At 39.5% G+C, this 25,211-nt stretch overlaps 1 protein-coding gene across 1 annotated transcript in view; it reads right to left on the reverse strand.

Moving 5' to 3' along the window:
- Positions 1-25,211, reverse strand: part of SHROOM2 (shroom family member 2) — a 122,811-nt gene that overhangs the window by 11,972 nt on the left and 85,628 nt on the right. Inside the window, 4 exon segments of the mRNA XM_029964789.1 lie at positions 782-962; positions 1,866-2,417; positions 6,119-6,868; positions 24,125-24,228. Of these exon segments, the coding sequence (XP_029820649.1) occupies positions 782-962; positions 1,866-2,417; positions 6,119-6,868; positions 24,125-24,228 (1,587 nt within the window).

Raw genomic sequence — 25,211 nt, forward strand, 5'->3', positions numbered from 1 at the left:
CAGCTTATCCGTACTGGGATGTATGACTAAAATATTTTGTGTAAAATCGCTATTGAGATGAGTGCAATGATTTTAACATAGGACACCACTTCCTCAAACCACAGAAATGTCAGATCATCATTTTAATATCATGGGGATTATGATGACCTTCTATCAGAAATAAAACACCAAAGGATGGGGAAGAACAAGAGTGGAGAAGGCTGCCTCCTTTGTGACGAGTAAGTTCCACTGAATCCACCAAGCTGATTAGCTATCTCCCACAATGGTTATTAATTTGGGAAGTAGGAGAAATGGAGGGCCAAGTGGTTTGCTGCTCATGGAAATAAATGGGGGGGGGGAAGAAGGTGTGTGTGTATGTTCCTTCTCTCTTGAGACAAGCCTAATCTTGACTTAAATTTCAAAAGTATGGAACAATTAAAACCACCATCAGCTACAGTGGAATACATACTGGTGTTTCTTTGTACCTAGTAAGTGTAAGAAATGCAGAACCACCTCAAATGGAAAATGATATTTGAAAATAACCTCCCCAAAACATCTTCCCTTGAGACTTTCCAAAACCTGCATGCAATTGCAAGAAGTACCTAATCTCCAGTTCCTGAATTCACAGCTGGACATTTAATTCACCTCCAAAAACTTAAAAAAAAAAAAAGGCTGATTTTTTTAAGTCATCCTGTACATCTAAAAGGCCTTTTATTGAGGGGTGCTTAACCTAACAAATTCACAGCTAATGAAATGCACAAAACTCAGAGCCTCTCATTACGCTTTTAGAAATGTTTTTTACCTTCTTCTCTGACAAGTCATGATCCAGCTCATCTTCAGAATCATCCTCACTCTGCTGCTGTTGCTGCTGCTCCTGCATGTCCTTCATTTTAATCAGCAGTTCTGCCTTTGGTGCAGATGTGCTGTAGTAAGTAGAATTGGTTGTCAGGGAGATAGCAGACGGTGCGCTCTGCTCCTCTTTCCTGGGAAAAAGTCAAAACTTTCATTAACTGCCTTGACACACTAATCAATGAAAAGAAAGGACAATCTTTTAGAGCAATCATTTCACCGAGGAAGCAGGGGGCTCAACAGAAAGCCATTACCTATGCAAACAGGATAAATAAATGCTGTCTGTAAAGAAAATTTGTATTAACTCAGTATGTGACCAGTAAAAGCTAAAACTGAAGTTGTACAGAAGACCTTTCACCACTACAAGAGGTGAAATGGATTGATATCTCATCTGGAAACAAAACGTAAAGTTACATTTTACAAAGTCCTGTGAAGACCTCCAGTGTCATAGAGAGTATCCTTTCAAGACAGCCAAATGTGGGACACTACAGTGTTAAGTATTTAACTTTTTGATTACGGAATCACACACTGACTTCTCTAGAAGGCTATAACTTATCAGAAAACTTGTATCAAGAAAACGAAAACCACAGAACATCAACATGAACAGAATTTAATTCTTTTCTTACTTTGACCTCATTCAATTCCAGGAAATGCCTCATGCCTGCTTCAACCTGTCTTTGTAAATTTCCATCACATAAAAAAGGCTTGAATATTCTCTATCTAGACACTAGACTGGATGACCTTGGTACAATATCTAATCACTATGAAACGGGAAAAGTTAATTATTCCTTAAGTTGTCAAAAAACGGTTTTCAACCAGGTCTTGGGAAATTTTTCATATTGTACAACACTGTTCTGTTTCCGTCATTAATGGTATTGTTAGTAGATAATGCTTAACTAACATTCTGACAAAAAAGCCTTATAAAAGACCCAAACCTCAACAGTAGGAAGACCCTCACCTTCAGTCCCACAGGAATACTGGTACACTTTGGACAGAAGCTTACAAGGACACACTGGCTTACATAAAGTAATACTCACTTCTCTTCTGAAATTTTTGGAGAAGGAACTTTTGGCAGGAGCTTCCTGCGTTGCTGAGCTTCTTCTAGGAGATGTTCATCTTTAGGGAATATACCAACCATCAGATCCATTGTTGTTTTGATTTTCATGTTAGGATCTAATATGTCTGCTAGAGATTTATCTCTTCCCACAATCTCTCTGGCAAGTTCTTCCGACTTCCAGTCTTCGAAGCTCTTTTCTTTGGCCTTTACATAGCTGGCTGCTTGTGTGGCAGCATTGCTGTCCTTCAAGTTGCTCCCAGGTTCTTCAGCTGGTTGAGGGTCAGCTGGTTTGGTTCTGGCTTCTGGCTCTGGTTCTACACCTTGCCTGGTGTAAGCACAGAATCGTGAATAGGACTGCTCAGAAGTGCTGAGTGTTTTAATCTGGTCCTTTTCCAAACCACTGGGTAAAGCAGGAGGCTCCATAGTACTGACAAGACTCTGCCGACTCTCCTTCTCTGCGCTGCTCTCAGAATGAACTATTTTGATGGGAACCATTTTCACCGTAGTATTGTTGTCTATAACCCTTTCAATTCTGGAAAATAAATAAAATTCATCTTTAGAAATGGAAGAACCTTACATCTCAATTCATATCTCCAAATCAGAGGGGAAGCCCAAATACAAAAAAAAAGATAGCTAAGAGACCAAGGTAATGGAATATGCCTTGCCCTGTGTCTAACTCTAAGTCTACATGTTTTCTGTTCACGCATTTAAATAGTATTATAAGTTCATTTGTAAGCAGTCCTAAGACTTAAGTCCTGTATCATGAGTATTGTGCAAGACTGCTTGGGACTTATGTTTGTTTCCATGAATGTGAGGGTCCAATCTCAGCATCCAGGCCCCAGATTTCAGACTGTGCTGCTGCCTTTTCCCCTTTGCTGCCACACGTATAGAGGAAAACACACCTCGAGTTCAACCTCACTGACTCACACACATCCAACAGCGGCCTCGGCTTTTGGCCTGACAGGAAGCTTAGCTTCCTGGGGAGTTTGTGCCCTCACATCAATTCTCAGTGCTTCCAAGGGAAGAGACAACAGACCAGATGGAAGCATCCCGCAGGCTAGGCCTTTGCTGAGCTACAAGAATAACAAATAATCACACATGGAAAACCTGGAAATCATTCAAAACTTAATTATGTGATTAAAAAAAAAATCTGTATTTATAACATTACACATGATATAGAAGTTGAATAAATAGAACCCACTGTAGTGTCCTGGTTTTCCACTTAAAGAAGAAAAACCAGTCACTGAAGAGGATAACACACAATTCTGGATACTCCTTTTAAGGGAAGCTTATAGCAAAAATTCTGTAGAGCGTAGCACAAAGGGCCATCTTAGCCATTCACTAAGGAAAATTATTTAAAGAGGAGGATAACTCAAATTTTTAAATTGGACAGTAACATGTTAAATAACATTACAGAAGCATCTGTACTGTACGTAAATCATATACGAAACTGAAGTCTAGTTTAGTGGTTCTGAGTTTGCAGAAAGTTTAAAATTATTGTCATAATGTGGGTTTGGAAGCTTTACAGCAAGTAAAGGAACATTGCCTACTAGCTAAAATATCTGGTTTCATCTGGTTGAGTAGTTTGCTGCCTTTCAGATAAGTGACCAAGACATACTACAGCTCTTTTCCTCTAAGTGTGGGTGTGTCACTTTCCTTAAAAGTAAGCTTATACTTTTTGATTGTTGGTAACAGCAGAATCTGTTAGACTTCATATTTTTAAGAAGTTGTATCTTGTATTTTAAAGGTATATTTGCCTCTGAATGAACGTGCAGCCTCCCAGTAGGTATTTACTTTTCACAAGTGCTTTGCAGACATGCTTTGGCATACTAATCCAAATTTGGGGCAGGTTGTTCAGCTCATGCTGAACCTCTCCATTTCCATTTCAGTTAAGTTGTTTTCATTCAAGGTGACTGTCATTTTAAAGAGCTTGCACCCGTGACCACTGATCAGTCCCAGCTCCCTGGCTGCAGACGTGGGCTCTCCTGACTGCAGCAGAGCCAGGCAGTGGCCTGACACCACCCCAGCCCTTTCTTTTTCTTGTTTTTAAATAAAGCCCACACCTTTTCAACTCCACCAGACTGTGAAGAGGAACACACTTTGGAATTTGGGGGAAATACAAGATGAGTGCATAAATGTGTGCGGGGCAACTGGAAGAGAAGTGAGCTGACTGCAATTCTTCACCTAAAATGCCCGGCATCTGTTCTGAGACTCTGAGTGCATTCCTCTCAGCCTAGTCAAAGGATTTTCCAGATACTTAAGTCATCATCAAATCAACTGATTTCAGTTTGCTCTTACTGATTTCAGTAAGAGCAAAGACAGTTCAACACCAGGTGCTTCAAAAATTCTGTTTCTGCAACCACTATCCTCCTGATTTCTGAAGGTTTTCCATTTGTGAAAAGGTAGCACGAAATTCTGACTTGCAGCAACTCCACTTGTGGAGATTCCAAAGCTTCAACCCAACCACAAACACAGTCACTCCTTGACCTGAGCGTAGGTTTACTGGAAATCTATTGAAACACACATCCTGATGCACTCTTTTCATCTTTGTTATTGCTAAACAGTTGTCTTTGGCAATAGCTGGGTTCTGCACACTGCCACTATTTCCCTGCACCACACTGTTCTACCTAAAATGCTGCAGGAAACCCTGCACACTCACCCACTTAGGCCCACTGATAAACAAGACACCTTTCTTAAAGAAGAGTACCCAGCTCCATGCTGATGACATCAAACATTAGCTGTCCACAGCATGCAAACTAGCATGTCCAAAAGCTCATATGCAAGGAGACAACAGAAATAATAAGCCCAATCAGATTAACTGCACATTAAGGTAAATCTACTTAACATATTTTAAACATATGAAATAAATACCTTATAGAAAGTTCACAGGTTTGGCTCCCATGCCTGTCCTTTTTGGCCAAACCTGTTTTAGTGAGTAATGTAATTATGAACTGAGGACAATACACTGTATGGAGACAAGAGCTGTCTGGGCTTAAGAATTTTAAATGTTACCAGAAGATTTGCAGGGTAAGTATATTATCATTTAGATATGGGCATACAATTAGGTATACCTCAGTGCTCATTTCAACATTAAAGCTTAGCAAAAAGGAAGGATAAATACAATTAGCTTTCTATGCATCCTTAGTAGCTATTCATAAAGCAATACATTAAGGAAGTCAAAGCAATACCTTAAGGAAGTTATTACTGTTAGCTACCTTAGCACATGAATGCTAGGGTTCACATGACATGTTGCACTTTTCATTATAAATTATAGTATTACTTCATGTTAAAAATGCAACAGGATGAAACCTCATTTTTTCCTCTAATCATAAAAGGAAAAACATCAAGGCCTGCTTAGGAAAAAAAAAAAGTGATTCATGTCTTCTATGTCATAAGGCACGTTGGAAAACAGTATGATTGACTCTGTTCAACCATTTACAATAGATTAGAGAAAAGCTACACCAACTACTTTTTCTCAGAGAAGCAACCTCTGCATGAATTCAGCTCAGAGGCTTTGTTTTCATTCTTTAACCATGAATTATAGTGCTGAAAAATTTAAAACCAAGATTCCTTAGCTTCCTGGAAGAGTTTGTTATCTTGCGGGAGAATAACCTTTCATGATGTTAGCAGCATATGACAGACACAGCAACCAATTAATTTCAGTTGGTTTGTCTAATTCTGAGTTTATCTTGCGCTGAGTCTTCAGTCCATGTCAACACAAAATGCTGCAGACTCCTTCACAGACTACCCAGAGTACCACATTTCATTGTAAAAGTAACATAAAAACAGTCATGATTTGGCAGTGTATGTTACTGTGTGTGTTTTCAAAACAGATGTTCACCCAAAGGATCCAGCTTCCCTTCCCACATCTGCTTTGTCCCTACACGGATTCATATTTATATACAGACTCGGGTAGGGGAAATGATAACAGGTAATCTTCTGATTTTGCCTGGACTTACAGTGGAAAATCCTTTAGAATCCACCCCCCCTTGCATTTTCTATCAGCTGTAACAACTGAGCAGCAGCAGTCAACCAAAGAAACCATGAACCAGCTGAAGGACATAAATGGCATCAAATGCAATTTCACACAAGTCTTTGGTCTCTTTAGGACATGCTGCAATGGCTCACACAATGAACTTGAAGGATGTGTACAGAAAATGAACAGACAACCATTAATGAGGTCTAACTGGCCAAAAAGTGTTAATAAAACAATAAAGGAGTTACATCTAGTACCTGGTTGGGTTGTCATCCTGTACAGACACAGGAGGTTTATCAGTGAGCTTCTGTGGTGCAAACTGGGGAGAAGGGGACCTTGATGACTCCATGCCAGGATTTTGAAGATATCGATACTTGGAAGACTCAGACCTAAGGTTAGTTTTTTCTTCTAAGTGCTGACAAACATTCTCTGTGGATGACACTTGCTGGAGTTGCTGTGGGTTAGCACTTTTCAGTTTTCCATTGAAAGCTGCAGGACTCTGAGAGAGAGAGGAGTGACTGGCAAAGACTTCAGCAGAGCTGGGGGATGAGGACAGAAAGGGCTGACTGACTGCTGCCAGCAGAGATTCAGAAGAGGTGCCAAGCGATGGTGCAGAATTATCTGGTCGCCTGTATTTATCTATTTTAGGTGGTGGTGGCCTCTGAGGAGCAGGTCCACGCTTCTTGCTCAGCAGCAACGGCTCTATCCTATGGTTTTCCTCTCCTTTGCCCCGGGACAGATAGGAGTGGTTCTCGTTCAAGGTCTGTGGCTCAGAGCAGGTGAGATGAGGCAGGCTATGATCTTTGCTCTTCTCGCTCACGTTTTCCTGAGAGTATCGGTAATCACTGGGCAATGTCCCAGACCTGCCCCGACTCTCATGAGGCAGAACTGCAGGTTCTTGCACATGCAAAGGTCTGACAGATGCCTTCCACTTGTGGCCTAAATTCTGGTCCAGCTGATCCCTCTTCTCTTGTGAGTTTTCCCTTAGGGCCCCAGTGTCAGCTTGCCTAGAGAAAAGAACACATTGTTAGTATGCTGCTGATTTACTTCCTTCGGAGCAAGGCCACCACTCCAACCCAGGAAGCTCGAACATCGAGATCACATCCAACATTTAACACCAATTCCTCCAATCTATGGTAATTGTACAGCACAAAAACATCCTCTCATGTATGGGAACACACAGTGTACCTAATCTAATGTGATGAGTCTAAACATAATGTCAGGCTAAATTAGGGTATGGAGCACCACAGGACGCGACACAACCTCCAGGTAAACTGAGGTGCTGCAGTGTGCATGGCTTAGCCAAATGCACAGCACACCTCCTGTGGCACAGTCAAATCTCCAAATGCTGGTAGAAAATAAAGCTGTCTCCAGAAGAGAAATCCTAATACTAAAATTTAATTCTCTTTTTGCTCCGGAGTCAGTAACAAAGCGTGGAAAACAAGTTTCTTACCTAAGTGCAAAATTAATTACTCCAGTGTAATTTTTAAATGTGAATTGAATATCATGAACTTTAATTATGAATATGGAGGTTGAATTTTTTTATAACTGCTGAAAAATGAAACAAGTGCAAACAAAATGTTTGCTAAAGCTAAAAAACTGGAAAATGGAAAATGAGTATCTCCTGAAACTAAGGCAGAAAAGGAAATTTAGAAAAGAGAGTATTTTCCTTATTTTAAACTTGAACCTCTTTTACCCTGTCAGCACAAATGACAAACAATAGCCAAAAAGGCCTTATCTTAAAAATACTTTTGGGTTTATTCTAATTTTACACTCTACTTCTCTAGTCAGGAAATAGGCTTTTGCAGCTCCAAGCTTGTACTCTGCCACAAAACAGGTAATACATTTGTGCTCACCAGATAAAGACAAATTGGGAAAGAAATAGAAGTTGGTTCAGACAATTTCAAGTCATCTCACAAATTCAGAGTCAATTCTGTTTTACAAAACAGTATTTACTGAATCCTATTTTAACACTAGATGAAGGACAGTTTTGTGCAGTAAAAAATTATATAAATGACCATAAAGACAATGCTATTCAGATTTGGTTGTGTGGCATTAAAAGACTCAGCTGGTCTCCCCTAGTGAGTTCAATGTAAACAGAACCAGGCCTGTAAATAGCTCCACTAATTTTAATGGAAATATTTACTAGATGAAGATTGCAGACCTAAAGTATGAAATATTGTGTTATAACCAGCATTTTTCATTGTCAACATAACCCACGAAGAGCACAATCTTCTTCTAGTTAACCCATGCAAAAATTCTTCAGGTCTCCCTATTCATCTTCACATCCATAAGCCATAACATAAGACAGGGTAACAGATGCACTCAGGTGCACAGAAGAATCAAGGGCATGGCATGAAATGTCTCAAAGACATCAATCACATGCATTACCTCAGCCAATTTGCAAAGTATACTATGAATTTTGCATGCAGATTGGGAGTGGGAGTGCTGGTGGAAGCAAACAGAACAGAGTACATCACTGATCTGACACATCTGCATATCCAAAACATGTAACCAATATATTGGTACATACATATATATATACATAAATATATATATAATATTACCCTGGCTCAGAAGCAATGAATGCTTCAGTAGTCCTGTCACCTTCCAAAACTGAGCAAAAGGAAATAAAGAATTACAGCAGAGAGAAATTCAGAGATGCCGCATTTGCAAACATGGAGATACAATTCAGAGATTACACACGTGTCTTCATATAGCTTCCACAAAATTAATCAAAAGTTTTGCAGTGCCACAGATAACAGGTCTGAGGAAAAGTGGTAGCTACATTCAACACTGTGAGTGGGTCCTCATGCAAAACATGCTTATCACATTATTTTGGAGAGATTCAAGCTTACTGTCCAGAAAGGAGGAAAAGAAAACAAGCTTCAAGCCCCAGGAGAACACAGTGGCAAGAACCTGTAAAGGTGTTACATTATTATCAATATCAAGAAGTCCACTAAGCTGCTTTACATCTGTTGGTGCATCATGTAATAATGTGCCCAGAATACAGCTGGTTTGGAAATGAGGCTCAAAGGATTATGCAAGGATAACATACCACTGAAAGGAATTTATCATTTGTAACCAAGCATCACAAAGTGAGAGAGACAGAACAGTTTTAAGTAATCTGAAAATATGACAATTGACTTAATTACTATTTTCATTCTAGATAACAAACCAGTCAACATCAAAAACATTAAACTCTTAGTCATCTTCAAACCCAAATCTCCCCCATCCCCATAACACAATGCCACAATTTCCCAAATGCAAGAGCCTTTGTGAAGCAACAGAACTGGGAAAGCTCACACCACATTCTCCAGCCCTGGCACACCACGACATTACAGCTTTGACAGTCAAACAACTTACACCGCTCAGCCTGGACTGCAAAGGAAGTGTAATCAAGAGTCTTTGTTGATACAAAGTGATATTCACTAAGGGTGAGTCTAGTACAGGAGTCTAACATGAACCTTTTTTACTGCATCTGCTTTTGGTATTTAGCTATAGGAGCCTCCATATCTAAATGGTGGAGGGCAGAAAACCAACGTATGCTTTTAACTGAAAAGAAGGCATTGCTTCATTACACAAACCAGTCCTCCACATTTTTGAGAATCTCTCATTTAGAAAAGGGCTCAGCATTCTTAGAGGGGGTCTGTGTGGAGAGACAAGAGGTTCTGCACTCATGGGCCAGGTAAGCATGGGAAGAGCTCTGCTCTGTAGCTCACACGTTTCACACAATGGCCACAGTCACCCAGCACAACACCACTTACTGCCATGGGGGTGGGAATGTGCATCTCCATACTGGCACTAAGTATCTCCTATCTAAACGGACAAGTACATCTCTCTGTTTCCTTCTGGCTCCATTAGCCTGGGGCATACACGCTCAAGATCGCAATGTAAAGGCCAAAAAAACACTAAGCTGGGGAAAAAACCCTCCAAAGTCTCATCCCCAGTCTGTACACCCCCAGGCTCCCAAGCAATAACACAACAGGTTATTCTAACAAACCAGAGACAGGTAACAGTAATGTAAGCTTTTACATGAAAGTTAAACTATATATATGTACATATACACACACACGTTAAGAGGAGCCTGCGAGTGGAGTCAATGAGCAATTACAAAAATGAATCATTATGTATAGATGCCTATCAGAAGAATAACATTTTTGGTTGCCATAAAAAACAACCCCAAACCACTTCCTTCATTTGCCCCATACTCAGGATTTGACTAAATCTAGACAGCGGTAGAATGATTTGATTGAATGTCATACCTCAATAAATGAAAGTGACTTCAATCAACTATATGTGTCTGATTCTTATCTGTCTGATTTACAATTTCTTGACAATGCTTCAGGCCAATCCAAACAGTGCCACAAGACACTCCAACTTCAAAATAGTAGACTAGATAAGCTTTGCAAAAATGCATTAGCCAACATTTGAAAAATGTATCATTTGTTAAAGACCTGACCCCTGTGCAAAAGTTTCACCATAAAACATAAGTACAGTTATGTAAGCAACAATGTGTCCTGCACTAACTCACTGGCAAAAGAGAGTAAATGGAGTGGCTGTTTCTCATTTAACTTAAATTCCTTCTCAAGAACTACAAGCTACATTGGAAAAAGGCCTTCATCTTCATACCTGAGTATGACTCCTCCATAAAAGTCCTCACCATACAATAACAAAAACGCCCTCAAAATCAAGGCCAAAGTTTTGCAGTCCCTTTAGAGTGACCTCATGCAGGTATTTTGCCAGAAGAGGCTGTCTCCTTGTTAGGCCATTTTGAGTTTTGTCTTCCCACTCTCTCCATTGTACTAGCAGTACAACTGTACAGCCCCATATAAAACTGGATCAAGGACCTGACCTGGCTTGAAACAGATAATTATATGGTTTAAAGCAATTGTGAAATACTGTCTTTGCATATGACAAAATCCTGTTCATAAGCACAACCCTTGCCAATATGTTACTTTTTCAGCTATAAACTTTATGTGCTTAAACTATGTTTTCATTGTGTATTTGCCTGGCACTTGGCACAGTGGGATCCAAAAGCACTTCTGCAATGGTCTGCAAAAATGGGTAGTTTCTTCTAAACAGTATAGGTCTGCTTGAAACAACAACATAGGTTTTCCTATGATTTCAGAAACTTTAAAGATTCAAAGGCATCAGTTCCCCTAAGAGGTGGCAGCTGGAAGCCAAGTGGGATGGATATGCTGGGCTATCTGAGGTCTCACTAGACACCTGTGTTTAGCCAACTGTTTAGCCAACTTAGAATCACACTCAAGTTCTCTACGGATTATAACTTGAGTCAGCACTTCACTTGCATGTAGACATCTCACTTTTATTAGGTATCTCAATCCTCATCTGAGTCCCACATGTCTTTTTCTTTTAGAGGCTCCAGGACCCCAAAGGTTTTGAAGCCCTTAAATTGGCTTCAAAGTTGCAATGCCAAGGAGACACTGACAGCACACCACCACAATGAAGAAACCCAATACTGGGGTAATTATATTACCAGTGGTTCATTTTTCTGATGAACACTCTATCTACTATCACTACTGAGCCAGTACAGCACACACTACTCATCAGGTAGTGACACATGAAGCATATTCCAAAGATTCTAAATGATAACTTGGGCTATGAAACTAGTTAGAAATCTTCAAAGACAAATGCAAAGAATAAAGGACCCTCTATAAACCAGGTAATTTAATGACCATGATGGCTGTACCCTAACAGTCATGCACAGCACATAAGCCACTACAAAGAAGTAGAGCTGTTCACTGCCTTGGTCTGAAGAGACAGATGATGGCAACTACCATTTGAGACGCACTACTGAAGCAAATGGTCCTAAACCCAAAGCATGTGCTAAGATGAAACCAATAATGAATGCTGAATGATGAGAGAATGCTTTCTCTCTCTCTCTCTCTCTCTCTCTCTCTCTCAAGAAAGAAAGAAAGAAAGAAAGAAAGAAAGAAAGAAAGAAGGCCTGATATACTTCAGAAGACAACTGAAGGTACAAAACCAGCAAGATATTTCACAAAGTATATGCCATGGCACATCACTGTTACACCACAACACGTTTATCATGATGCGAGTCTTGGTTTTTCAGTTCTGTCTGTGAATGCCTGTTAACATTATCTGCCTCAATGGCAGCTATCTGTTTAGTCAGTTACACTAAATACAGCTTAGTTGTTGCACCCAATGTGATAAAGCAAAGTGTCACTCTAGCTTAACAACCCCTGCATTATCACCTGGCTTTATCACAGAGTGAAATATGATAACAGACGCTGCTTGCCAGTCCCTCAATCCCACCAGAATTTCTCTCCTCTCCTGCCTGCATGGCAACATACACATGGCAATGTTTTCATCTCTCATTCTTTCACTCTAAAAATGTTACCCCTCTCCCCATGAAAATCAGAAATAAATTCAACAGACCCACTCTAATTCTGCACTACCTAAACAAAGTTATGTTGATGGATAGATGTAGGCCAGTCAGTCATGGGTAACAGCAAAAGGCATGGACCTACAATAAAAATCAAATCCAATTAAAATTAAATTTCTTAGACCAGCACAGGGGCCTTTATGCAGAAGGAAAGAATCTTGCGGGAAAGGGCAGAGGGAGGGATGTTTTCCTTTCCTTAGTTCAGAACACAAAAGCTCCTCCTCCATTCTGTTGCACATCAAAAATAAATGATAAAAGATAAAGCAAGTAGGAATACAGCCATAAAAATTATCTATTGCATGCCTGTCCTAGCACACAGGGGATTACCTGCATGGAATTAAAATGACTTCTACTCACTTGAGTCAACCAGTTAATGTGTTCTGTACTTACACACTGAATTCAATCATCAGAATATCCCAACAGTATAACGAGAGCCATCATATTACACAAATGGCAACCATTGCAGAGACAAAAGACAATACTTTCCAACACTGCTAACAAGGAAATCACAGTCACATTAAAAAAAGGTTAAAGAAGAATGATTGTTTTATCAATTTACTAAAAAACCCCCTACATTCCAGTCGTCATTCCTTTGATTCTTTTTCATCTATTTTTTTTCCTCATATGTTGTTGCTATTTCTTGTTGCTATTGCTACTGAAAACAGCTGCTTGCAGCTGAACAAAAATTAGGTAACAGAAGAAAAGCTATAAAATGAAACACTGTGAATAACAGCTAGGTCACCTGGGTTTCTCAGGCAAGCACAAAATGAACACAGCTCATCTCTAAAGGAAAAAAAATCCTAAACCAGTTATTTAAATTAATTAGCATGCATATGCACACATTTCAGTAGACATCTTTTCACTCAGAGCCACACTCACCGCTTGCTTCCAATAGTCACATCCAATTCTCTTACACTCCCAGCTAATAGCTCCTGCTGCTGTGGAAAAGGTCTTCGTGCAAGCCTGCACTCACAGTAACAGGCTTGCCAGGAAAATAACAAGATGAAAAGCTCTCGCACCACCCCTAGCCGAGAGGAACCCCGAGCCTGGCACCCTGAGCCACAACAACAGCACTGCAGCCCTCAGTCCAGAAAACAAGTATTTTCGAAAGGCACTGCCTTCTAATTCCAGTGTGCATGATGCCAACTGTGAAAACAAAAGCTGCTAAAAACAGCGCGTGTGTGCGAGCATATGCACACAGAGCATCTTAGCTGGTTTTAACTCACGTTTTTTCCCCCTATTCTCCCAACCCATCAGCAAACAGAGCAGTCGATTACACTAGGCAAAATAAAATCTTGTACCACGCATTGCATCGTTTCTAATTTGCTACTGTAGCTTCTGCTGATAGGGACAGAAGATGCAGCCTGTGCTCAAAGACCTGAAGAACAAAAGAAATACTGTATGAATTAATATTGCTAATTTCTGTTCAGAGCTGACCAAAAAAGGTAAATAAGACACACACTTCTCTCACGCTTTAACACTAAAGACAAGACAATCTTACCAGGATTTACAGCTTTTTACCCATATTCACTGGATTTGTGAGCTTTGCATCCTTGCAAACGTGCCAGCCAGTCTGAAAGCCTCGCAGAACTGAATCTGTCTCAACCTCTGCGTCTCATTTACTGTAACACAGAGGATTTTCAAAGCCATGCCTCACAACAGCTGGCTTGTTTTTGCCTGCTTCCTATGATTGACAAGTTCATACAAGCTCCGTCAACTTTAACCTTGATAAGTGAAGGCTTAGTCTGTATTGTATGTTACATCACCAGAAACTTCTGACCTCAGGGAAAAGATCTCAGAGACTTCAAAGCTTTTCCTTTCCCCCACCCCCACTCCTGGATTTGGTTATTAAAAAAAAAAAACCCACCATAAAATTTAAAAGTCTTTTATTTTTAAGTGTTTTTCTTCTCATTTGTGAAAATCATGATCCGCATTTCCGCAGTTATAGCTCTGCAAGTTTTAAATATTTACAATGATTTTAAAAGCTCAGTGTGTTACTAGGCTCTTTTCTGAACAATGTTCAAATAACCAAGTCTTTAATTTTAGAAGAGTCTTCATCAACAGCCCTCCAGCTTCAATTTTTTTGCATGTGTTGTGTGTACAGGCGTTCTCTCTTGCAGGAGATTCTGCAGGGAAAGAACTAAATGCTTTCATGCTCCATGAGCAAATTGCCACCCCCACACTCCATCTTTAGAAACCAAAAGCATCGTGGCCTTCATCAGAGCAAAGCTCAAGATCCTCTCATTTTTTCTGCAAGAACACACTAAAGACTTAACAGAGAAGCTGTGGATGAGGCTTTAATATGTATTAAAAGATCATTTTAAAGATGACCACTTTAAGAGGAAAATGTTATTTAAACTGCATGCAAAATAACAGAGCAGTTAATAATCTCCTTTAAAATTTTTCTGCCTCCCAAAGCTGCCTATTTGATTTCAAGAGAGAGAGAGAATGACTTAAAGAAAACACACCCGTTTACACAATACAACACAACTGGTTAAGAGACTGTAGCAAGTCTGGTTGGCCTATGAAGAGAAATGGAAGTTATAGCTGTCACATTACTTTTTAGCACAAAACTTCACTCAAATTTACTGGCATAAACAGCCTCCTGCGTGACAGCAAATCATAACCATGCTGCCTAAGGGCTTACAGCAGAAAGTGAACATTTCACAGGCTAGCTTTTAGTACCAGAACACCATAAAGCCACTCCATATGTCAGAAACATACAGACTGCTCCACTGAGGAGACAAATCAGTCACCTATTTCCAGTGATGCCTTTCATCAAATAAGGGAAAATAAAATCTACAATACATCAGCACATGATGCTTGTATGACTAACTACAGGAGACTATATCTTACATTATGTCTTATCTCCCTACTCAACTGTAATCATTAACAGGGCCATAAGAATATAGCTGGCTTTCAAGCAATGCAACAAAAATGTACGTCTTTAGATGGTTTTCATTCTAATCTTCTTTACAGGAAAAGCAGTAAAATCAAACCAGAACACAAAAATGAACTACTCTGTTTCTCTCTCCACAAACTTTTTTGTGTGCTGTTCCTTTCACTCACTCCCAATTTCAGTAGCTTCAGAATCATGTTTAGGACTTCTTCCAGCTTCTCATTCTTGGAAACACATTTAGGGGCAGGGGAAGAAACTTTCTATAAGAAGAAACTACTCTCCAACACTTCCTTTTATCAGCCCATGATGGCCTCATATACCCCCAGCTGTCACTGCATGCACAGTGGAGAACAGATGTGCCAGAAGCAATTAAGCAAAAGTAACTTTACTCCGTAATAGGAAGCTGGAAGTAGAAAAAAGGGGATCTATGAGGTGGGGTGGCCACCTTCAAGTTTAGAAATGGGTATTCAAAACTCAGCTAACAAAAGTAGACGGAGAATCCATATTTTCAAGGGTGCAGAGAATGAACAAATTGGATGGGGGAGAAACAGGGCTGCATTACTGCAGCTACTGTAAACCAAGCACAGGCTTTGGAGGCAGTCCAGCACCCATTTAATGAGATCCAGCAGCTGCTGGTGAGCCAGAGTGGAGCATCACACCAACCTGCAGGACGAACACCTGACAGCCTCTGGGATGAGTGCTGCCAGGAGACTGAGGAATGGGGAGGCAATGGCAGGAGCCTGCAAGTTTTAACACTCTCATTTAGCCGCAACCAACCCCAAATCCTGAAATAATGCATTTGTGATGCTTTGAAGAACCACACATCTCTCAGCTCAAGCAGCCTGAAAGTTTTAAAATGGACAACAAGAGGAAGAAAAAGACTTCAAGTGCGACAATATATCATGTGACTTCTGCCTTGACCCTGAGGCATGAGAAGAATCTGGTCCAAAACTTTGCTACTTGGAGAACTACCCTGTGCCAGTGGCTATATGTATTTAGATAAATCGTTCTTGAAAGATCAAGCATCCACACTGTGGTATTTAATTTTGAAAAGGGCATTTACATACATGAGATGAATATTTTTAAAAAGAACAAGCCAGATGGTATAATGTTAAGAGATAACATGCAACGGAAGATACAATATATGAAATTCAGAGAAAATGTGTAACACTTACCAAAACACCCGACCACTCTTTTCTTTCCCACTCGCTGTTCCCTCCAAAGGTTGAATTAAATAGCAATTAAAAGGACATCCACCAATGAACTAAAGTCCTACCCAAATGAGGAAAATCCACACCTAATCAAACTAATCTAGCAAACCAGATATATAAACAAAATAAGATAAAAAAAGCTTAAGAAAAAAAAAAGAAAGAAAAAGCTGATGTACAAATTCTCAAGGGTGTTAGAACAAAAAAAAAGAAAAAGAAAAAACCCAGTGTTTCAAACACAGGTATCTGTTTCAAACAGACTATAGGGACAAAAGTACAGTTGTAACAATACAAAGCAAATAAGGCCACAGCAAAAAATGGACATGGACTCCCCTTCACACCTCCATGAGCAAAGAATGGCCTATGCAGGAATCATTCTCAGATGCTGCACACCACTGAAAGTGGGTAGCCATGAGTTACCTGGACTATATGATAATTACCCGAAACTTCCATATGAAATTGCTGAAATAGTAGCTGTGATGCACAACTGATACTTGGGCAACTGCTTGAGTAAAGTGACACCTGCAATGTTTGGGGAGGGAAGGTGTGAGGGTGCTGAAGAGACAGAATGAAAGAAAGCAAGAATAAAAATATTCATTATGAATCTGCAGAACTTCAGAACCATAAGCTTAACATCTAAATTAAGGAAAGAAGTAGAAATTTTATAAAGAGATTCAGCAGCTGCACTAACTAGCGCATAAAAATGACAAAGAATAATTTGGGCAGAAAAGTTGTGTCTTGGATGCATTAATAATCTTAGAGTCACTACACATATGGATAACAGTGATCTAGATGACAGAGACTTCAGATTTTTAGATGATTCTATAAAAGAAAATTAAAATTTTTCCTCATCAGAGATTTTTAAAAATTTCACTGTCGTGAGATAAAGTCCTCATATGCCTCATCACATCATTCACAGAACTGGTTAGATCCAGACAATTTACAAAAGGGGTGAAAAACAAGGTGGAAAGAGTTGCTGCTATGAGAAAATTATTCTGAGTAATAAAAGACACAAAACTAAGAGTTCCTATCATTGAACAAATAGGCCATAAAACAACAGATGAAATTCAGATTTAATAAATGCAAAGTAACACATAGGACAGCTTTTCCTGTACTTCACCCACAGATACAATGCTGTATAAGTGAAATTACTGCTATGCAGGAAGGAAAAGCTGAATTTCACCAACTGTTCTATGAACATATCCCTGTACTTCACAGCAGTAAAAAAAACCAAAAGCAACCAACGCCCCTAAAGCTGAAAGATGGACAGACTAACAGAGGCTGGACAAGACACCCAGCAGTATGGCTCCTCCTTTGCCCTGGTTTTATGGTTTTATGTTCCCCAAGCATCTCCTTCTGGTTCAGTCACAAAAAGAAAACCTGCCTAGGCAGACCTTTGGCCTGTGTTCTTAAGCATCAACATCCACCAACTTCCATCATGTACCAGTGATTCAATGTTACACTGTCTCAAAGCATGATATTTATTTAACTATCTGTTATTAGTCAGTCACATTGAGCTAAAACTGGAAAGACATAGTGGTTCATGGTAATGAAACTTGAACTATTTACAAGTACTCACAGAAATCTAAGGAAGATGAAAGCTGACAGGGTACTTCTCATATATGAACAGATGCTGTTAGACTCTCTCTCCTCTGTATGCATAGGAAGGGCCACAGTAGTATTTTCCCATTTTCAGAATAGAAACTTTGTAATAGCCCAGATTGTATTGCATCATTGCCAGATGACACATACAATGACATAACTGGAAAAAAAACTGGTCTGAAAGATGCCTTAATAATCCTTATCTCATAATAAAGAAATGTTGGACCTGCTGGAACACATCCAGAGGAGGGCCAGGAACACCTCTCCTATGAAGACAGGATGAGAGAGTTGGGATTGTTCAGCCTGGAGAAGAGAAGGCTCATGGAGACCTTATTGCAGCCTTCCAGTACCTAAAGGGGGCCTACAACAAACGTGGAGAGGGACTTTTTACAAGGGTGTGTAGTCATAGGACAAGGAGTAATGGCTTTAAACTGAGAAAGGAGAGATTTAGAATAGATTTTAGGAAGAAATTTTTTACTGTGAGGGTGGTGAGGTACAGGTACAGATTGCCCAGAGAAGCTGTTGATGCCCCATCCCCAGAAGTGTCAAGATCAGGTTGGATAGGCCTTTGGAAGTGGAAGATCTAGTGGAAGATATTCTTGTCCATGGCAGGGGAGTTGGAACTACATTGGTCTTTAAGGTCCCTTCTGACCCAAGCCACTCTCTGATTCTAATGTAAACAAAAAGGGCTTCAGGAGCTCACATACTTGAAGCCTTTATTAATAGCTAAGAGTCTGTGAGCATCGACATTGGCTCTTCTGCACTTCCTTCAGATGACAACAAATAGCTGCACACAACTTACTGGAAAGGGAAAACTATGATTTTTAATTTTTTTTTTATTTCCAACTTTATGCAAGAAGACATTTTCACATGCAAATTCATTACTGTTAGCAATTCAGATATCTGAAGCATTACTTCAATCAAACTGGTATGTTCTGGCTACACAAAAAGCATGTTTTCTTCTCCCTTTAACTCAATAACTAACCTTCCTCAAACAAGAGCACTTAAACATTTAAATAGTCCTTATTTTACTAAAACTGATTTAAAAGAGAACACATCACTTTAAAAGCTCTTGAATAAAATGAACATAGAAAGTGACAGTACACTGCACATTAGCTAAAAAAAATTATGCATTTTTATAATTTATTTTCTACAAAATAGTACTTGTTAGGTCATTTCATACTTAACAAGCTGATATTTATTTGCTCTAGAAGAATTAATGTGAAAAATTACATCAGTTGTAGGTGAAGTGTAGAGAATTTAGACTTTTTTTGCAACATAAAATATTGAAGGTCGTTAACAAATGCATGAAATGTTTGCCAAAGTAATTTTTTCACTGATTTCTAAAGAAGCAGTTGCACAAGATCATACTATTTCTTCCTCATGAGGAAAAGGGAAGAGGGTGAAAACATTTTCCTTACATAGTTCTGGCAATGTCTTTGTTAAGTCCTGCAATGACTGAGACATACTTGCCTAGCAATGTTCATTCCAGAAGAACTTCTCAATTTGACTGTAACAATGTATATAAAGTAAATGACATAAATGAGTAAAGTAACCTCATGAAGTTCAACAAGGCCAAGTGCCAGGTCATGCACCTGAGTCAGGGCAATCCCAAGCACAAGTACAAGTTGAGAATGGATCAAGACTAGCCCTGGAGAGAAAGACTTGGGGGTGTTTGTGGATGAAAAGCTCAATAATGGTTCTGCAATGTGCACTCCCAGCCCAGGAAGCCAAACGTGCCCTGGGCTGCATCACCAGCAGCGTGGCCAGCAGGGTAAGGGAGGGGATTCTTCCCATCTACTCTGCTTTTGTGAAAATCTATCTTGATTTCTGCATCCGGCTCCAGGGTCCTCAACAGAAGAAAGACATGGACCCGTTGGAATGAGTCCAGAGGAGGGCCACTAAGTTCATCAGAGGGCTGGAACACCTTTCCATTGAGGACAGGCTCAGAGAGCTGGGACTGTTCAGCCTGGAAAAGAGAAGGCTCAGGAGGACCTTACAGTAGCCTTTTGCTACGTAAAGGGGGCTACAAGAACACTGGAGAGAGACTTTTCACAAGGCTATGTAGAGATAGGACAAGGGGGTATGGCCTTAAGCTGAAGGAGGGCAGGTTTAGATTAGAAATTAGAAAGAAATTCTGTACTGTGAGAGTAGTGAGACACTGGAACAGGTTATCCAGAGAGGTTGCAGGTGTCAAAGACCAGGTTGGATGGGGCTCTGAGTACCCTGGACTAGTGGAAGGTCCCCTGCCCATGTCAGGAGGGTTGGAACTAGATAATCTCTAAGGTCCCTTTCAACCTGAACCATTCTAGGATTCTATAATTCTAAATAAAGAAGACAAGTTTAAAATAGCTGTGTAACAGAATGCCTGCAAGCAGAGTTCTGATTAACTATTTAAGCAAATGGCCTTTTTGCTACATATAAAACCCCCAACCCTTCAAGTCTTGCATTTCAGTAGCTAAGTTCCCAGTTAAGCTGATACTAACACTGTACATTGGTACTATATTAATTTGACACTACAGTGGAAAAAACAAAAAAAAACAACCAAAATACAGAATTTAAAGCTACTGGAGTTATGAAAAACTGTGTAGTTCCTAAGAATATTTCCAATCTCTAATTTATTTTCAAATGTCTATTTTACACCATCTATCATTGTAAACATGAGAAACTAATTTGTCCAAGTGTGTATTGTGGATTGTTGGGCAGTTTTTCCCCACTGCTAATTAGTCCTCATAGATATGTAGCCCTGACCCCTACAATGGTAACAAACGAGAAAAAACTAAGAGAAATAACTATCAAAACATGCATGTATATTTTATGTGGGTGTATATACATACACACAAACATCCATATATGCATGATATATATAAATACAACATAAATGGACTATTAGCCATTTGTAAATTCTTTTCCATTTGGCTCGATTCAGAAGACATAAGATCATTCATGCTGCTGCGTTGCTGAAGGTCCTCTTTCTTCCTTTCACAATAATTTGCTGCTGCACCACCTGGTAAGCAGGAAGCCTAGATATTCACCAGGTCTTGAAAATTCAGTTTCCTTATGAAGAGCCTAATAAAGAACTTGGGAATCTCTCCATAGGCTCCTGTTTCTGGCTTGTCATTTTCCTAGAATATTACACTTGGGCATTTAGGTCAACTTAGGCATTAAGAATTTATTTTGTTTTGGTTTTGTAGGGTAAAGGCTGTTCCTCTGCCTTCAAGAACTCAACTCGAAAAGGAGTAACTACTAAGGTATGAAAGAACTGAAAGAAACATTTTGCAGTGTTTAATTAGAGTTGAGTCATGCCATGGTCCTACATTTGACATGCACACGCTCTTGGACTTGACACCTATTAAATGCTGAAATACTTTCTGTGACCTGTGATCTTATATATCCTTTTTCACTTTTTGAAATTATGTAACTTTAACAGACATCACAGGGACAAATTAATAGAGGTAGAAGTCAAATGTTCTTAGAAGCTAAACAAAATCAACTACTGTAAACATCTCTACTCATAGATGGCAATCTTAAGAATTAGATCATAAAGCACGATTCTTTTGATGCAGAATGACTTTTACATGTGCATGTCATACTGCTGGAAGCCAGAGGCTACTGGTCAGAGCACACATTTTCGTCTTTTCCTTTTGAATGTCTGTGTCAGTTAAGAAATTGTGAAGACTTCTGTAACCAGTAAAAGTCATTTTACAAATGCAGAAAGAGAGACATGTTTAAAGAAGCACAGACTTTACATCTGTAAAAAGGTAAGCTTTTCTAACTAATTTGAAATAGAAAGAGTAGCATCATTAAAAGTAAAAAAGCACTAATTTTTGTTTTACAGATCAGCAGAATAGTATAATGCTTTTAAGCCATCCTAAAGTTAAGAACATACAGAGAGTCACATCAAACCTCAGTATAAAAATACTCATCTCATGTTAGATGACTGGTGGTATCCCTGCAAGTTCATAACAAGAGTGTTTTGGTTTTTGCATGGGAGATGATAATGGCTGCAATGGACCAGTACTTCTTCTTCCTATAAAAATAATACCCTAAACTATTAAATACTGTAGTTCAGAAGAACATGTTGCAGCTCTTCTAAAAAGGGAGATGAAACAACCTGAATCCATTGGAAAGCACTCAATAACCTCAGAGAGGAAAAACAGAGCTCAAAGATGAGGGAGGTTCATAAATAATCTTCATCAACTCAACCCCTGCACATCTAACCCCCACAAATGCTGAAGGGTCGCTCCCATGTCCAGCGTGGTCACACTGGTTTTGGTAGTACAAGGGCAACCATAGCACACAGGCCTCAGTAGTACAAAGTAACAGCTGCCAGCAATTTATTCCAAACCCAGACTTTAAAGGAAAATATTAAATATGACTACAGAGAAGACCTTAGGCTTGGTTACTATTCAAGTTCTAGAATATACCATGAATTAGATAGATTTTCTAGCCATTTGCAGATTGCTAGCTTCTAAAAATAGAAAACTAAATGCCTTTAGGGCAGCTCAAAAATCATAAAATCAATTCACGTCATCCTGAGTCTGGTTCCTTCTGAGCACAAGAATGCCTTGTTAAAAAAGGAACACATGGAAATGTATATTCTTTCCTATAGGGTAGCCATTTATCATCACACGGTGGTAGTTCACAACACGGGAATTAAATGCCCAAATGAGGGATTCTATTTTCTTGGCTTTTTGAAGACAGAAGGCATAACAACCCTCTGCATATCAGTGTTGAGGGAAAGACTGTGAGAGAGACCATTTTACAAAACCTCCTCTACTGCGGTAAAATGGCCAAATACTACATCTGAAACTGTATGTCAAAATACAATTTAAAAAAAAAAAAGTTGTTGCACCTGGTGCCCAGTCATGTGATTTTCATGGATTCTGTGATCATAAAGCAAAAATTGTGCTGCACAAACACTGCTAAAATGCTGGCGTAGGAGTATTATTCGCATGCTTTTGTGACTCGGCTTCAGCACCGGCGGAGGGAAATCATTTTACTTGTCAAGAGATGCTGCCTGCCTACAGCAGCTTGTCTGCTCCCGGCTGGTTGTGCTGCCACCTCCCCCTCCCTCCAGCCCATCGCCCTCCACACGCGTGCGCACACATTCACACCCTCCTGGGCTATTCATTTTGAAATCACTATGGGAAGTACAAAGGGCTACAAAAAAATTAGAAAAACTAGCAGATGGTCTCTTCGTCTGAGCCACAAGCAATGCAAAATTCAATCGTATAAACCCACAAATAAATACTAATTTTTTTACAAGATTTTACAGTCACGATTACAGTTTGTGTTTGCTACAGTTCATAATTTCCTCTCCCCTTGAGAGATTAATGCCACTTCCAGAACCAAGGAAAGCCCACAGAAGTTCTTTTTCCTATACTTGTGTTCTTTCTGTTACAAAACTCGGAGCTGTCAGAGCTGGTGACAGCAGTGTGTGCACAACCTCAGCTCAGCTGCCACACGCCACTCCAGCAGCCGCAGCATCAGCGATTGCTGAAATCACTGCTTACACCACAAAGGGCCAGGAGGGGGGCAACCCCCTATATGGTAGTCATTTAAAGGATTTTAACTACATTGTACATACAGCTCCCACATTTGAAAAGGGTCTGAAAACACTGTACAGTTTTAATTAAAGACAAAGTAACAGAGAAAATTGGAGCCGATCAAATGGGAAAACAAATTTTAGCGGCTTCTATTCATGTACTGTATTTTGTAAAGGCACAAGAAAAGTCCAGCTTACAGCACTACTGTGTTACAGTACCATGCTGTCTTTGCCAAGGATAATACAGGAAAATTCTTTTAGGAAACCTCAAGCCATTCCCCACAAAACCTGCAACTATTCTTTCATGCACACAAGAATCATCTACCTCTGAACAAACTGTAATATGCTCAGCACTCGACAATTTCTTCAAGCTCACACTACAGTCCCCAGAAATTTGGTCCCAACATTAATTCTATCATGCACATTGAAGTATGTGGGGAGAAGGAGTGAAACAAGGGGAAAAGGCATTGCAGAAACTCTGAAATCATCACAGCAAAACTTCCAGTTTGGGCCAGGAAAAGATCAGATCAGAGTTGTCAAAAATACATATTTTAAAGACAGAAATTAAGAAATACTCACCTTACAGTGCAGTTCCTTTCATCCAGTTTGTTGACTTTAGAGAAAATACACTCCCCATCTTCCTTTAAATCCTCTGCTTGCCTCCTTAGTTCAACTGAAACTTCCTAGAAGTGGTTTATAGTACAAGTAAGAGACCAAGTCATCGTGTTTCAGACTCTTGAAAAATCTATGATTATGGAACCTCTTATTTGTGGGTTTGCTCTGTTTGAATATACATGAAGTCAACAGCACAGCATGTTTGAAGCTTGTTTGGTTTTAAGCAGTTCAGTATGCTCTGTGACCTCTTGCACAGCACTCCCAACCTGGCTGTGCTCAGGTTACTGCTCTGCTGATCTACAGAAGAGCTGAACATTTATATAAATTTTTGCAACTTCCATTTGGCAAAGACAAAAAAATAAAAACAAAGAGGGAAAGAAGTTACAGAAGAGCTGCTCACATTTTAGAAGATGCAAGTACGCACCAGCTTTTGGATCCCCGCGCATGTACTTTAGTTTCTCAGTAAAACACACAACATTGCTGTTCCAGAATGTTATTATCTCACTATCTTCAAACAACCCCACCCAAAGCATAGCTTTGCATTACAAACACTGAACCTACAGGAAATTTAACTGCGCATTAGCAATGGAATAATCTGAATCATATATGCAAAACAACATCTTTATTTACTTCAGTCTGTTGTAAGTATCTTCAATGCACTTACCACCATATTTTCCAGGTGCCTAAACAGGTGTCTGCTTTTTGCCCCAGGAGGCCTATACTGAACTTAAAGGCACTGACTAATAAACCAGAAATGCATACAAGGAATAGATGATATGATTTTTCTGCTGGGTAGGCAATTATTTAATAATTTAGTGAATTTAATTTTCAAAATAACTTCCAGGTGAATATTTTCAGTGGTTGGAATCTCTACCCTAATAAATTATCTGCATAATTAAGTCTGCACATAGAGTTCAAAAATAACTTTTGCAAAACTTAAAGACACAAAAAACTTACAGAAAGACAGCTCACAACTTTTAGAGATCAACATTTTTGTTTCTTCTTAAGATATTCTCATTCTACTCCATGTCTACACGCACACACAGGTGAT

The sequence above is a fragment of the Manacus vitellinus genome, unplaced genomic scaffold, assembly GCF_001715985.3.
Source record: "Manacus vitellinus isolate BGI_N305 unplaced genomic scaffold, ASM171598v3 scaffold_7_pilon, whole genome shotgun sequence".
Taxonomy (NCBI): Eukaryota; Metazoa; Chordata; class Aves; order Passeriformes; family Pipridae; genus Manacus; species Manacus vitellinus.